General features: G+C 42.0%; 1 protein-coding gene across 1 annotated transcript; it reads left to right on the top strand.

Moving 5' to 3' along the window:
• Window positions 1-14075: 14075 nt before the first annotated feature.
• On the top strand, window positions 14076-14811 carry LOC143338146 (heat shock protein 30-like). The gene has a single exon (XM_076758341.1). The coding sequence runs from the start codon at window positions 14147-14149 to the stop codon at window positions 14807-14809; it is 663 nt and encodes a 220-aa protein (XP_076614456.1). The 5' UTR covers window positions 14076-14146; the 3' UTR covers window positions 14810-14811.
• Window positions 14812-15195: the final 384 nt, after the last annotated feature.

The raw sequence follows: 15195 nt of genomic DNA, 5'->3' as shown, positions 1-15195 counted from the left end.
ATGATGCATCATGGCTGACAACAGAATCCAGTAGAATACAGTTCATCACTGGGTTATAGTGATAATGAGCTGTAAGGTTCTGTAAAATGCATGGTGTTTTAAATCCTGATGATGCAAGACCTGGCAATGGTGCGGCTGTCAGACGCCCGAGCTGCTGATGTCAGCAGCTCGTGATATTGTGTGATCCCCCTCTTACAAAAGAGCCAAATGTGTGAAAGGCTCGCTAACAATTAGCGTATTATACAAGACTAGCATATCTGATTTTGTTTACAAAGTCATATACAGCATGTGGTGAATGGTTATTTCTTCTTTAAATCCTTGTGTCAGGGTTTACAATCGCACACGATTCGCTTAATCTCCTTTGTAATACATAAAACAATCCCTAATTCACGTCTGTTCATGATGTTGGTGATAACCTTGAATCATGTGTGAAGGTGACGCTGTGCTACAGTAGTTTAAATGTAAATATCAGCAGCAAATGGCTGTGTGTGTGTGTGTGTGTGTGTGTGTGTGTGTGTGTGTGTGTGTGTGTTATGATGTCAAATCAAACCTGATCTCTGGGGGAATCCATTGCCTGCACGGCTCAAGGTGATTACTACACTCGCACACACATAAAGCATATGAAGGTGAAATTAGCCATCACACCATCATCGCGGCTATTACCGAAACCTCTGTATCAGCAGCTTGAAGAAAAGAGCTGCAGGGATGTGTGTGCGAGTGTGTGTGTGTGTGTGTGTGTGTGTGTGTGTGTGTGTGTGTGTGTGTGTGTGTGTGTTTGCGTGCACGTTGGGGCCATATTCCCACTGGAGCTGACTGGGATTGTTCAAAAGAATGGACAGGTTTCTCGCTTTGGGCAAACCCTGTTGTCTCCATGTACGTATGCATGTCTTCACATACCTGCCTCTCACTGTTTTGACTGCTACATGGCTGTACATCTCCATATCTGCATCACATTCAATTTGAGACTATAAGGGCTTCCTGTCTGGCTTTCTGTTTGCCTTTGCATCTCTGTCCCAGTGCCGTTCTTAACTGTCTGGCTGTCTAGACCATCACTGTGTCAGTTTAAAGTCAGGTATCCCAGGGCGCGATAAAGTAATTTTCTGTTGAAGAGGTGTCAGTGGTCGAGGTGTCCCGAGGGTCATTTGAAAATCATTGCAGAGATGCCTCTTTAATCATTATGAATGACCTTCAGCAGCACCTTCGCTGTCAGTTTAGGTGTGATTGTGTGGGTGTCTGTGAATCTATGGGTTTTTTGGTGTAAGTATGTCAGAATGTAGACATGTCTGTGGGTATTTGAATGCATTTCACTGGTATGTGCTTGTACTCTATGTGCATCTATACCTGTCTTTGTGTTTGATGTTTGATTTAGGCAGGCTGCTTATGGCATTTTATGCAAATTCTTCTGTCTGAAAAAGGTTATCTTAAGAGTCCTGCAGGGTGTACTTTGCAATCAAAAGCTGGTGCTGGTGCACATTTTATAGTCGGTTGGGTGTTTAAAATGGCGGTGCTATTTTGAAGCAGACTTGACCTAGCCTTTTAAAAATGCAGAAACTTGCAGGGAAATTATAAGCTTTGTGGGGTTACAGTCACCTTACACTTAACTGTATATTGGTTCTTCCAGAAAGGAATCATTCTCCGAGATGAAGTGGTGATTGCTCGTGTGTGCGTCTATTAGTGTGACCACGATTGTTGATTGTGTAGATTACTGTAAAAAGACTAATTAGAACAATTCCCTTGCATTAAAGTCATTATTACAATTGTATCTGTGAAATATTTTCACTTTCAACCAATCTCATGAAGAAATTTAGGAAGAGTAAAAAAACTCAAAACATTAGGAAAGATTTAATCATTTTACATAATTTACATATTCAAAATTGAAATCCCAGCAATGCTTCGACATTGCTTGCATAACATGTTCACTGAGGCATCTAATCAGTTGATTGAGAAAATGAAACAAACGTCTCAGTGTCATATTGATAAGAATAGTCCAATTTTCAGAAAAGTCCACTTGCCATATGCCAGCATTAAAAAGAGTTCTAGTCCAGGCTTTAGGAGATGATATTCCCATTGATAGAAATGAGGATTTCCACTTGCAAAATTTAATAAGAAAACATATTTTCCTCATATGTCAGGTCATGGCCTCCTAGTTGTCAAAATGTAATTTTTTTTAAAAAATCACTTCTCATGCAGATGCGAGCACAAGGTGCAAATGGCCAGATAAAGCTGCTCGCCTTCGTGTAACAGCCACCCTCAACACCCATTAAAGTGTAGCAGGAGGTCTGACCCGGACCAAATAAGCTGCTGGTAAATAGCCTTATCCATTCTGCTACTGATCCGAGAAGCCTGCCATGAGAGGGCTGTGTGATGTCAAGTGGCTGGCAAGGACACACATTTAGATACACACACACACACACACACACACACACACTCGCACAGAAACCTTGACAGCGGTAGCAGTCTGGCAGCCCTTTGTGTAGCGCTGGAGATAACTCAACACACACGCTGGCGCTCTCTCTCTCTCTCTCTCTCTCTCTCTCTCTCTCTCTCTCTCTCTCACACAGTATCTGTCTCCTTCATACAACGGCAGCCAGAGGGACGTATTTGTCACTTGCCCAGATGTTTTTCCAAGGTCCTTCATTCGAAGCAGTCAATCATATGTGCAGAAATGTCCCTAATGTGAAGTCCCTTTGGTGCAATGGCTCTGTGCGCGTGTTTAAGTTTGTGTATGCGCAGCCATGCGTGTGTGTGGAAGGTCAGTCAAGGTGAGATGAAAGTGGAGTGAACCTGAGACCAGGGAGGTAATATATTTATAACAACTACAGTATATTGCACACACTGCACACACAGATACAGTTGCTATTTCTCTGGTCTAATGAGGTCTGTCAGTCTGGCACACACACAAACACAAACACACACATTTTTAACTGGCTTGGCTGGGAACACACTCTTTGTTCCTATGTACTCCATAAAAGCTAAATCGAGCGTCTTTATCAGCTGCAATTTCATTCCCGATTCTCTTGAATGCTCCCTAACCCATCCCCGTGTGAAGTGATGAAATCATGTGCAATGACTTTCTGAAAATGCTGCGATGCAAAACAAGTGCGTCACAGTTATTGCTAATATGTCAGATCTGGTCAAACAAATCAATAAATCCTGGTCATCTTGTAGTCACACCAGTAATCGAAAATGCAGCATAAGTGATTATATTTCTATTTCATCATCCAGTCGGTAAATATTATTTTTTGTCAGCCAAGAACATAAATCTTTACCTGGGTGATGTCTTAATACAAATATATTGAAAGAATTACATCTGAATCCTAAAAAAACTCCAACATCTTTTGCATACGCAGATGTTTGATGTGCTTAAAAACTCACTCCGCGAGAAGATGGACAGCTAGAGCCAAACGGCCGTGACATGACCCTCGTGAGCATGAAAGGGTCATGGAAGAGAAGCGCTGACAAAGAGAAGTGAAAACTAAGGATAATTGTGAAAAGGATTTGAAGAGTTTCACGTCAAACCTTGCGTGGAGTGCACCCTGCCACATTTGGAGATTGTTAGCCCCCCTCAACCTTGCTCCATAATGAAGAGGTGCTGCCTGCCCACTGAGCTGTCTGTTCTGATAATTATTTTGACATTACCTACTTGAAGGAAATTATCCTCCACAGCGTCTGCTTGCCATACATTCTCCATGGTCACCATGCATAAATGTGCGCATGCGCTGTCTGTCAGTACAAAATGCGTGTTTTTGTGAGTCTTTTTATTTTTTACTATTACACAGCTGCATGATTCAATTCAATTTTTGGTGCACTGTACAAACAGGTCTGGAGTCTAGATAGACAGATGAAAGCAGCAATGTTAGCGCTGCAGTATTGCAGTGTTAGTCTTATGTTGCATACAGGATATTCTGTTTCTGTACGTGAGGAGACAAATGCAATGAAACACCAATAACTAGCAGGGCTGGAGGTTTCATTAGCACTGTTTTTGCTCTTCTTTATATCAGATTCACCGCAACCCTGCTGCTTCCACATGCGAAGCCACATAACATTGTTTATTGACGTTGTGTTATCCCTCACTGTGATGCTTGCACAGTGTATCTACTCATAATTGTGACTGGGTTAAGCATGTTCTATACAGATATGCAGCAGCAGCAGCAACCCCCAGATGTACATTTAACAAAAGTCTAAAAAGTATACTTTTCTGTGCTAGAAGTTTTTCTTTTATACAGTTTATGTAGTTCATTTTTTGATCTTTGTCATTCAGAAGGCTGAAATTAGCATAAACATTGTTAAATTTAATTAATTAAATTCATGTTAGTGTACATAAGTTCAGTCAAATGCAGGCCGTGGATTGCAATTAGGTTGATTTCTGTCCATTACCTTCCAGTCAGTTCAGTGTAATTCTGGTTAATTCAAATCAAGTCAGCAAACAGCAAATGTTTTGATCCCAGGAAGTGTTGGTCCAACATGAGGTGGCTCACATCTTGAAAATTTGAGAAAATCCAAATTCTTTCACTCACAATAGAGCGCAAAAATGTAAGGCAGCATCTCGTATCTTCTACATGAAAATGCAGTTTTTAAAAACCCGGGCCAGTACTTTCTGTTATAGATGATATGAAAATTTGTAGTTTTCCTCAGATATGTACGTATAAGCTAAAGTTAATAACTGTGAGAATGCCTGAGAATGCCATTTTTCTTGATATTCAGTGTGCTCTGCATAGACACTGTAATGGCTGTGATGCACCACCTCGATATTGTATTTCAATAAAAGTGTGTGTGTGTGTGTGTGTGTGTGTGTGTGTGTGTGTGTGTGTGCGCGTGTGTGCAAGTATTTTTGCAAATGCTTTGCTCAGTATCATATATGTATTTTACATATATGTGAAGTTGCTCTCAGTTCAACCATGGTCCCTTCACTGGCCAATGCACATTAATTGCCAATGCGCAGTAGCGTGACACTCGTGTAGCACAGGAATGCGTGATGGTATGTTGGAGGATGAAGAGACAAAGAACAAACAAAGAAACGCAGCACAGAGGCAGGTGGAGGTAAACGGAATTTTATTTAAGATGTTTTTGTTGTTTTTTTTGTTTGGTTGCTCCTCACTGAGGAAATAGCCTTATGATAAATTGTTGACTTTGAGGTGTGAGGTTTCTTTAAATGTCATTTTTCAATGCTTTGAGCAACACAACAGAAATTCCATTCACCTTCATTCTCCTTTTAAATATTTTAAAACCTGTGCAAATAAACACTAAACTATAAACGACTGGACATGAACTTTTAAAGAGCATTCCACTGACTTAGCATTGTGCTCAAAAACATTCACTCACTCACAGTTTGCAGGTACGTTCATAATGAAGGTGTGGCTGATATGTTGATGAAACGAAATACTCCTGGTGGCAAAAACCTATTTGGCTAATACAAATAGTTGCATGTGACCACAAATCTCAGAGAAATGGTTGCTCGGTCTGACCTTTGCTTCAAGACTGGTGCTCACTACAGTGTGTAATAAGTCATTATTAAGTCATGTTTCTACAATGACTATTGATTTTGTCCCACAGCGAGATTGAGCCGCTGAGGGCTACAACAAAATGCCCAGATCGAGAGATGAGTGAAGTTTCTATAAGGACAATCCCAGCAGGCGATCAGTCATCATCCACAGCTGATGATGAATCACTTCACTATACTTTGATCACTTTGTGCTTTTCCCTCAGTGGCATCGCCCTAGAGGTCCTTTCGTCTTATTTTCTACTCTCCCTGACAGAAAAATCAATGAATGTTTGAAATACTTTGAATGGATGATTTGTCTGAATGGATAAGGACTGGATGAATGATGCATAAGTTTAAGATGAGTACATTCTAGAGCACACAATTCAAGCGTCTGTCCGCTTACACATCTGTCTGAAAATCCTGACTGCTCGATCTCATTATGGCTGATTCCGGTTCATGTTGTCGCATTTTACTGCAGTCAGTTGTTAAATACAGACATGTACATGTGTTCATGGGCATGTGTGTTTGCATGAACCCATTTAGCTCAGTGTCAGACCTTCAGAAAGTGTATGTCGTAATACAGTCAAGTCCATTAATGCCTGGGAATGAAAGAGAATCCAAAAGAGGGCGCACACACACATGCACGCACACACACACAAAGAGCTGTATGTCTCTGATAGCTTCTATTATCTAGGTCTCCCTCCTGGCTGCACATCAAACATGGATGAGCTCCAACCATAAAAGGCTCCATTTTCCTTTGATTTATACAAGGAATAAAAATCGGAAAGGTGAAAAGTCCAAACCATGCATATTTTATCAGCTCGCTGACACCAAAGGCAAGACGGAACAAATTTTAACACAGAGCAAAACTTAAAATAGACCATGATAGGACCAAATACAGGGGCTGCAATTTCAAACCTCCTGACCTCATCGGCCGAAACCCTCCTAACCTGATCCTCTATCAACAAAAGCTCGCATATAATGGCACAAACAAGTGAGTTTTAAACATTTTGCGAGCAAGTTTGACTTCACTTGATTAATTATTCAAATGGTGACACAGTAGTTAGATACTGAGTAAATACAGTCTCTTTTTGGCTATTTATACAGGGGAATAAATCCATGAAATTGAAGTCTAAAAATGATATTTTACAAAAAGTTCACATTTTTCGTGACACCACGAAGACTAGCGTGAACAGATCCTGCTGTGGAATCAAAAAAAAAAAACTGTCCTCTGGGCCTAGTTTGTCTTGTTCCTTGTTAAAAGACAGCGATGATTATAGATCAGTACTCTGGCAATTAAAGGCTTTATCTATGCGTCCCCATGGTGTTTCCACTAATAGTTCCTATACCAGCGAGGGTGGAGGGTCGGCAGTGTGTGTGTGTGTGTGCTGGCCAGCCATTGGTGTATGTATGTGAAAATATGCTCATAGAATTAGAAATAAACTTATCAGCCTATGTTTGTACAGCACGTGTACACAATGAATTCTACACATACTGAGTGATGAACTTCATGTCGGGAATTCCTCTGCACAGTTCATACGTTTTTAGGTAAAGCTCTTGAAGTGTCCAGTTACATGGCACCTTTTGCTATGTTGAATTCTTTAGGTAAGGGCTCCCAGGTGCCACTCACATGCTGCACCACACTTGCAGGCATATCCACTTCTCTCTTTGTTAGCTCATCCCCAATCCACCTTCACTCCTCCCCTGTTCCCAACCATCCATCTGTACTGTATATCCATCTGCACTCCCTCCACAGCTCTATTCATAAATCGCTCCATACATAGCCCCACTCCCATCCCCACTTTCCCTCCCTCATCTCATTCTTCCTTCCTGTCCCCCTCTTGTGCCCACTCCCCATTTTCTCCCCTAGTTCCCCCTTTCTTCATCCATCCATCCTGCCTGAATAATGCAGTGGCTATGCAGCTGCACAGCCTTTGTCCCTGCTTCAGTGTTAATGTTGTGTCCTTGTCACAATTATTGGGTCACTAGCATCCATCACAGCTAATCATTGTCATACAGATACATGGACAAACAAAACACATTACGGAGAACAAAGGCACATGCATGTAGCGAACAAAGGCACGCATGGAGCAGAGTAACATGCTGCGGTTTGTGACGCTCTTGTTAAATGAAACGCTGCACTTTGAAAAGAAGATCACAACAGGCTTTATTTTAAGCCACTGAAACAGATGCTGCATGCAAATGGTATGGAAGATGTGAATGTGATAAATATGTTTGTATGTGTATTCAGGGATACTTCCTCGCTAAACTATGGGTAAAAAAGCATGTTTTTTTTTAAGCATCTTGAAAGGTACTTTGGCGCTGCTGCTCAACATTCGAACAAAATCAGTAAGGGCTCAGTTCAGCTAAATTGTCTGCGACCGTCTTGTTATTTAGAGTCCTTGTCATAGTGTAATTTGTGGCAAAATTCTTCATGTGATTTCAAGATTAATCCTCGCCTCGGGTTTAGATCACCTCTGTGGTTTGGCTTTGCTTCAGATCCATGGATCAAGAGACACTTGGGATGGAGGATGGGCCTTTTGTTGGATTATTTGTTTGATTTTCATCAAACAAACACTTTGCAGTGAAGGGCTTGGTGTATGGATCTGGACGGCTACACTGAAGAATTTGTGGGTGTGGGGCTGAAGGACGGGAGCTAATGTGGATTAGGTTAAACAAACCCATTATAACATGAAAGGTTGTTGATCGCTGGTGTGGGAGTATCAGTCATCTCCTCGTAGAGACCAGGGGCTTTAGGGTATTTGTGTGAGTGTGTGTGTGCATGTGTACGCACGTGTGTGTGTGTGTGTGTGTGTGTGTGTGTGTGTGTGTGTGTGTGTGTGTGTGTGTGTGTGTGTGTGTGTGCATGTGTGCTGCAAATCAATAGCGATGAGAGCAGACTGGTTTCTTTTACCTATTTAATTATGCTCCATCAAACAAACACGATAGCACCTTGAGGTCACTTAAGACCGAGGTCCTTCACATAAACACACACTGTAAGACACACACAACCTTTCACAGAGACAGAGAGAGAGAGAGTACACAAAAGTGCAGTGTCACTTTTCTTTTTTACTATCATAGAAAATAAGAGAGAATCAAGGTCACCAAATCAGAGAAAGAACACGAATGCATTCACAAAAGAGCAAAGAAAGCAGCAGGTTCTTTAATTAACCCTGTTCTCTGACCTTTAAAGTTGAGCTGAAATGAAAAAAGTCCTTTTAACCCTTTTAGATCACATCAGTGGGTCAGATTGTGCACCTCTCTAACAATAAACGCGAAAGAAAAAAAATCCGTCTCTTTGTATTCTTGTATCAAAATCCAATCCCTGTAAAACGAACTATGACATGTTCTTACATAAGCTTACTCCAACCAGTTTCAACCAATACTATCATGACATCTAACCATTAATCAATCTTTAGTTTTTAGCAACACAGAGGTAAGATTCCTTAGTTAGCTAGCCAGTGACAGCATGGTCCGTCAGTGTGTCTTTGGGCGTTCGCCACCTCAAACCCCCTGTGGGAGGGATGAGGGGTATGTCTGCCTGAGTCAGGATCTGCAGTTTCCCCTCCTTTGGGCAAACCTTCCCCTCTGTCTCCTGTCTGCCTGTCCCCTGTCCATCGTGTGTTTAACTGCAGGCCGTGGCTGGCAGGTCTGGTCCGGCCTTCTTCCCCTCCTGAGCACGCCTCTGACCGTTTTTACATATCCTCCATCTCTGAGTCTGAGTTACACCGTTTGGGTCTGTTCACTTCAGCACAAGACTCCTAACAGCCTGCTGTAGTAACAGGGGCGATGAAGGTGTGCAGAACAGAAAGTAAAAAATGGAAGACATGATTCCAGTCAGGGAAGACAGCATTGTTTGATTTCTCTCATTTCATCCCATAGCCAGCTTTAACATCATTGGTTAAGGAATTGCAGACATGTGCTGATCTCATGCCGCTGAGTGTCAGCTCAAGTACCATGAGGCGTTAAGCCTTATGTGTGCTACAAAGCAACTGAGCAGTTGTTTTCTGTAGTCACCATCTGACTAGGCATAAATAATAAAGACTTTCTGGTTGAAATCACAATATTTATACTGATGATGACTTGCCAGCAACAAGTCGTTTGGATGCTGCAGCTGGGAAAGAGTAACATGGCCGCAGTGACTGTCTGACAGACAGCTGTGAGAAGTGTGTGTGTGTGTGTGTGTGTGTGTCTGATTAGGCTGGGGTGTCTGTCTTCTCTCTCACTCACTCACTCACTCACTCGCTCTTTCTGGCATGATTACATAACAGAAGATCTGCAGTGAAATCCGTCTGTGTTGTGTATGTGTGTGTACAGCATGCCGCTGAGAGCAGGTTTGTGTATCGTGAGCCTCACTGCACATGTGTGACCTAGAAACGTCGAATAGTCTCTCATGGCTTCATTAAGGCATAAACTGAAAGTTCACAATCTGTAACCTTCAAATTATCATCGCACTCGCTCCCCGCCACTGTGTGTGTCTTTTTTTTTTGAGTGTGTGTGTGTTGTTGTTTTGCTCACTTTGTCTTATTTGTTCATAAATTGTCATACCAAGCCTCTCGTGGTTTTCTTCATCACTCTCTCCGCTAACTTTTTTCTTTTCGTCGTTCTCCCTTATAGAGTAGCGTGGTTGGAGGAGCTGTTGGAAGCTGTTGGAATTCCCATTTAAAAAGTTTTTTTTTTTCCTAACACAGAAACACAAGGGTCTACTGCATACTTTAAATATAGGGCATCTGTTTTAAGTTCTTAATTATTATTTTTATGGAACATGATGATGCTACAATATGGACAAGTCTAAAATGCAACAGCCATTGCATCATTTGACACCTGTTGCACACACAAACATCCAATACAGGCAGCTGGGGACTGAGTCCTGTCAATGTGCAGCTTTTTATTGAGAGTTGGCACATGCTGACACTTGGAAATTAGACAGGGATGCACTCTGACACGTGCTGGCACATGTTTTGACATCACCACTGTGCAGCCTTACAGAAAACAATGGCTGCCGGTGTCTGGAAATCTGTCATACGCAACAGGTCCTCCAAATTAAAGGACAAAACACTACATATGAAAAGTATTTATGATCTGATGTTTGGGTTTGGGCACAAAACAACTTGGTCAATGTTATGGAAACATTGTGGTTTGGACTAAAATGACGTCTTCATTAAGGTTAGGAGACCTTCGCCGTCATTGTTACAATAATAACGGCCACAGTCATGGTTAAAAGAAACCAGCATTAGCTGTGGGTAGGAAACTGGAACAGTGGTTTCACGAGTTAAAGTCTGAAGTCCTTTCATCCACATGGTTTCCTCCCTCTGTGGCTCTAAAACACCGCAGCACTTCCTCCTTAGCGCCCAACAGACATGGCTCATACTTCCTATGGCTGCTAGAGGGCCTTGTCGCTTAAACATACAGGACGTACAGTAGATTTGGGAATTTATTTGTCATATGCCGGCAGTGTGCGCTGCCCTTTATGTCACCATTGCTTTGGAGAAAAAGCTCAGGGGAGAGAATCAGACTGACAACAAATTCAGAATGCTTCATTTTTGCAATTAAAATCAAAACACTGACTGCGCCACAGTTGCTGAATTCAGCCAAAACTGATGCAGAGTAGAGATCTGGCAGCATTGCGCAGAGAGGGAAAACAGTTTTGAGAGGTCAGAAGCAACACGTTTCATCATCCAAAACCACCATCTGAGAGTGAACTGATTGAAACTAATTTATTACATTTCCAAATGTCAGTGGTGCACGTTTCATGTGGCCACACTTTCAATGCTGACTTTTTATCAAATAATCAGATATTTTCTAACTCATTTGTTCCTTTTTTTTGTACTGAACATTGAACCATGAGAGTTTCATAGCTTGTCAAGCCTCAGAAGTGCACCAATGCCAGTCAGCTAACGTCGTCTATGCAGAAAACGAACAGGACTTTTGCTGCTGGGACGCCACAGTAGATGCCTGGAATAACACCTCCTCTTTTGCAACTCTATAACAGAGATAAGGAAGGCAGTACAGGAGAGTTATCAGTTGCAGGACCACTGCAGCATTCCGCTACCTCTCTCCCACTCGCCCTTCACTTCTTTTTTCCTCCTTTGCCGAGTCCCGCCTCATCACCTCTCTTTCTCTCTTCCCACTCCTCTGGCGTTCTCTCATCTTTCTCCCCCCTGCTGCATCCTCTCCCCCTCTCCACCTCTCTTCCCCTCCTCCCCACATGTCTGTCTGTTCGAAACTGGAGCAACGTCTTAATCGAGGCTCGGAGACGTGACGGGAATTTCTAAGCAACCCCGGCTCTGCAGTACAGACACAAACACACACGCCGAAGCACACACATTCTGCTTGGCAGCCAATTAACAGCCTGCGATCCAGAGCCAAAGGAATAACTGCATGTTGATGAGCTGGCGGCTCAGTGTGTGTGTGTGTGTGTCTATGTGTGTGTTTGTGGTGAGCCGGTGGCCGTCAGAACCACTTACACAGATAGAAGGATATCTCTTTTATGTGTTCAGGGGAAAGAGGGGGATTATGGCGCATTAAAAACCATCTCTATGAGAGACAAACTAAGACAGGAACAAGGAAGTGGGACTTTGTGCCCGAGATTCTCTTTGTGTGTGTTTGAGTGTGTGTGTTTGATGCTGTCCCGGCAGCATCTATATATATATATATATATATGTGTGTGTGTGTGTTTGTGCATGCAAGCAGCATTAGGGGAACAATGCGGATGATTTACATGAAGCTGAGTCTTGCTTTCTCCTCCTCATCCTCCCCCTCATCCTTCCTTACCTTTCGTTCTCCTCCTCCTCCTCACTTCTATCTTGCCTTCAGTTTGGGGAGTTCATCCAAAGGTGAACGCCTGACAAAAAAAAAATGGATCTCTCCCCCCTCCAAAAACTCACATATTCTCTTTATGTGTCAAAAATATTGACACCAGCCTTGACACAATATCCCCGAGCAGCAAAGCACCGTGTTTGCCAGTCCAGGTTTCATCATCCGTCTTTGTCGTCTTTTTTTTTTTTTTTTTGAAAGATAGAATATGTTGAAAAGAAGACTTTGGGTTTAAATCCAGCCCTCTGTGTTGTTGTTGGTGCCCTACTTCTCAGCACAGCCTCCCATATCAATCTCTTCTGTGCACTCTCTGGGTAAATAAATACATAAAACTGTCAGAGGAAAGGCAAAAACTACTATTAACAAGTGAATAAATAAAATTCAGTTCCGTCATAGTTACAGTACATTATTAGCAGATAATATTACAAGACTGGTGTTAAATCCATTGGGAATGATTTCTCTTTTGAAACATAAACAAGGTGCTATTTTATTGTCGTGTAACTTAGTTTTGCACCCATGCATTCAAATTAGGTCTTTAAAATAATGCTGTTTGTTGGCGTAACGTGGACAGTCAGTGCATTATCATCACTTTGTGCATAATACTAATAAAACCAGTGTTACAAAAATATAATGGATTGAGGAATTAATTAACAGTGACATCATTAGTCGAAAATTCTGTATAGTGTGATGTAGTGATGCACAGTGAAGCTATTTCGATCTGTGTTTGCAAATTAATTTTGTTTTGTTTTTTTAAAACTGGGACGATAACTAGGAGCAATGTGCTGAGATAGCAGGAAAGTTACTGAGGTTTGAAGGATCATTTTGATGGTTAATATTTGTGGTAGGAAATGCTGCCATCTAGTGGAGTGAAGTGTAAAAGAGAGTGGAGCGTTGAAGAAACCGTGTGCAGAGCAGAAGAACATTAGATAGTGTCACGCAGAATTATTATTTCTTAAGATAATAAGGGAGTCAAAGAGACTGAAGATCCAGTGAAGGAGCTGCCTCTCATGGATTCAGGTTTTCCCTCATTAGTAGCTGTTGGTAGGGTGAATGTAGCTGGCTATTCACCAAATGTCTGTTCTGATCAGCATAGTCATAACAGAAAGAAGAAAAAATACATCTCTATTAAAAAGATGGTTTGACTGATATGTTTTACTGTTTCCTACATTCCATATATTCCCATTTTGTTCTTTCTCCTCGTCACAGGAAAGCAATGACAAACCTTTTCTTATCTTCCATCTTTGACATTTCAAACCAATTTTGAAAGAGTGCATTTTTTTCTGGCATGTAACCTTATTACACAAAAAGAAACACAGAGACACACACTCACAGATAAAAACACACAATGTAATGCTGATTCTGACAACGACATGGAGAATAGCAAACAGCACGATTAGATGATCTTTAGAAATAATCATCCAATTCAAAAGTTCCTGAGGACAGTCTGGACAGAAATAGCATAAAGCCTATTTTTCAAAAAGTGTGTTTTCTTAACTGCTTGATTTGAACCCAACACACACACACACACACACACACACACACACACACACACACTTCATTTGTACTGATGACTCTTTGCATATCATTATTTCAAACAGCAAATGTCCAGATCAGTCAGGAATGTTCTGGTAACGTCAGTTTGCCACCGTAACAGCTCCACCCAGTGGAGAGTTGTGGTAACGACAGCAAAGTTCCTGAAGATTCTGGCCCTCCTCCACTTAGAATATAAAAGCTGGGCCAGTCCCACCGCTGAGACAGAAAGCAACACAAGCAACACAGAAGAGAACAGACACTTTAACAGTGTTTCATCCCACAACAAGAGGACTCGACACTGAACACGCGCTGAAGATGCTGTGCTCTTATGGATTCCAGTCTGCCCTCAGTCCATTCATGGACGTCCACTGGCCTGTACGCACACTGTGGCCAGAGGTCAAACCTCTGCTCTACCAGCAGGATCTACTGCAGAGAAACCTGCAGGAGCTGTGCAGCAGTCTGGAGCTGATGGACAAACTTCAGCACAGGATCCTGGAGGAGACGGAGCCTTTCCAAAGCAGCGAGGCCGGACGACCGCTCTCCTACCAGCTGGAGAAACAGGGAGAGCCCTTTGGCCTGACCCTGAACGCCCAAGGCTTTTCCCCAGAGGAGCTGTCTGTCAGGCAGGTGGGCAGGAAGCTGAGAGTCAGCGGGAAGACAGAGAAGAAGCAGGAGGACGAGAAAGGCCTCTACTCATACAGACGGCAGGAGTTCAGACGGGAGTTCGATCTGCCTGAAGGACTGAACCCTGAAGACGTCGCCTGCTACCTGGCTCCAGACGGGAAGCTCCACATCCAGGAGGCCAAAGCTCCACGTGTGGAGGAGGCTGAGAGAGAGCTGACTGTCGAGAGGAGCTCGGAGGAGAAAACACAGCAGCAGAGTGTGTGTTCACAGACAGAGGACAGCAGCACAGAGACAGACAGCAGCACACAGGACACACCTGAAAACATGGACTCTGCTTCTGACAATGTATTTTAAATATTTGTTTCATACAAGTGTGAAATGAAGATCATGTAAGCTTTTTTAATTGTTGAACAATGATTAATAAATGTATTGAAACATACAGTGTTTTTTGTTGTCATTTATTTTTTGCCACATGTCTTGTCAGGTATAAATCAGGTCATAAATGGCAGAAAGGAAACTTCTTAGTGTTTGACCTTTTAACGTTGTTTGAATCAGAATTAATTCTAAATTATATTCTGTATATATAATAATATTATATATTATGTTTTTGGTGAAAAGACAATTATTCTATAACTTTGTACTTACTGTCATGATAGGATGTAATTTTGTATTTACTGTAATATATTTCTCCTTACTTCCTGCAAAGTTTCATATGATTGAGATAATTAGTCATGTTTTGA

The sequence above is a fragment of the Chaetodon auriga genome, chromosome 19 (assembly GCF_051107435.1).
Source record: "Chaetodon auriga isolate fChaAug3 chromosome 19, fChaAug3.hap1, whole genome shotgun sequence".
In the NCBI taxonomy this organism is placed as follows: Eukaryota; Metazoa; Chordata; class Actinopteri; order Chaetodontiformes; family Chaetodontidae; genus Chaetodon; species Chaetodon auriga.
The sequence above is the reverse complement of the archived record's forward strand: the minus strand, read 5'-3'. Positions and strand labels throughout refer to the sequence as shown.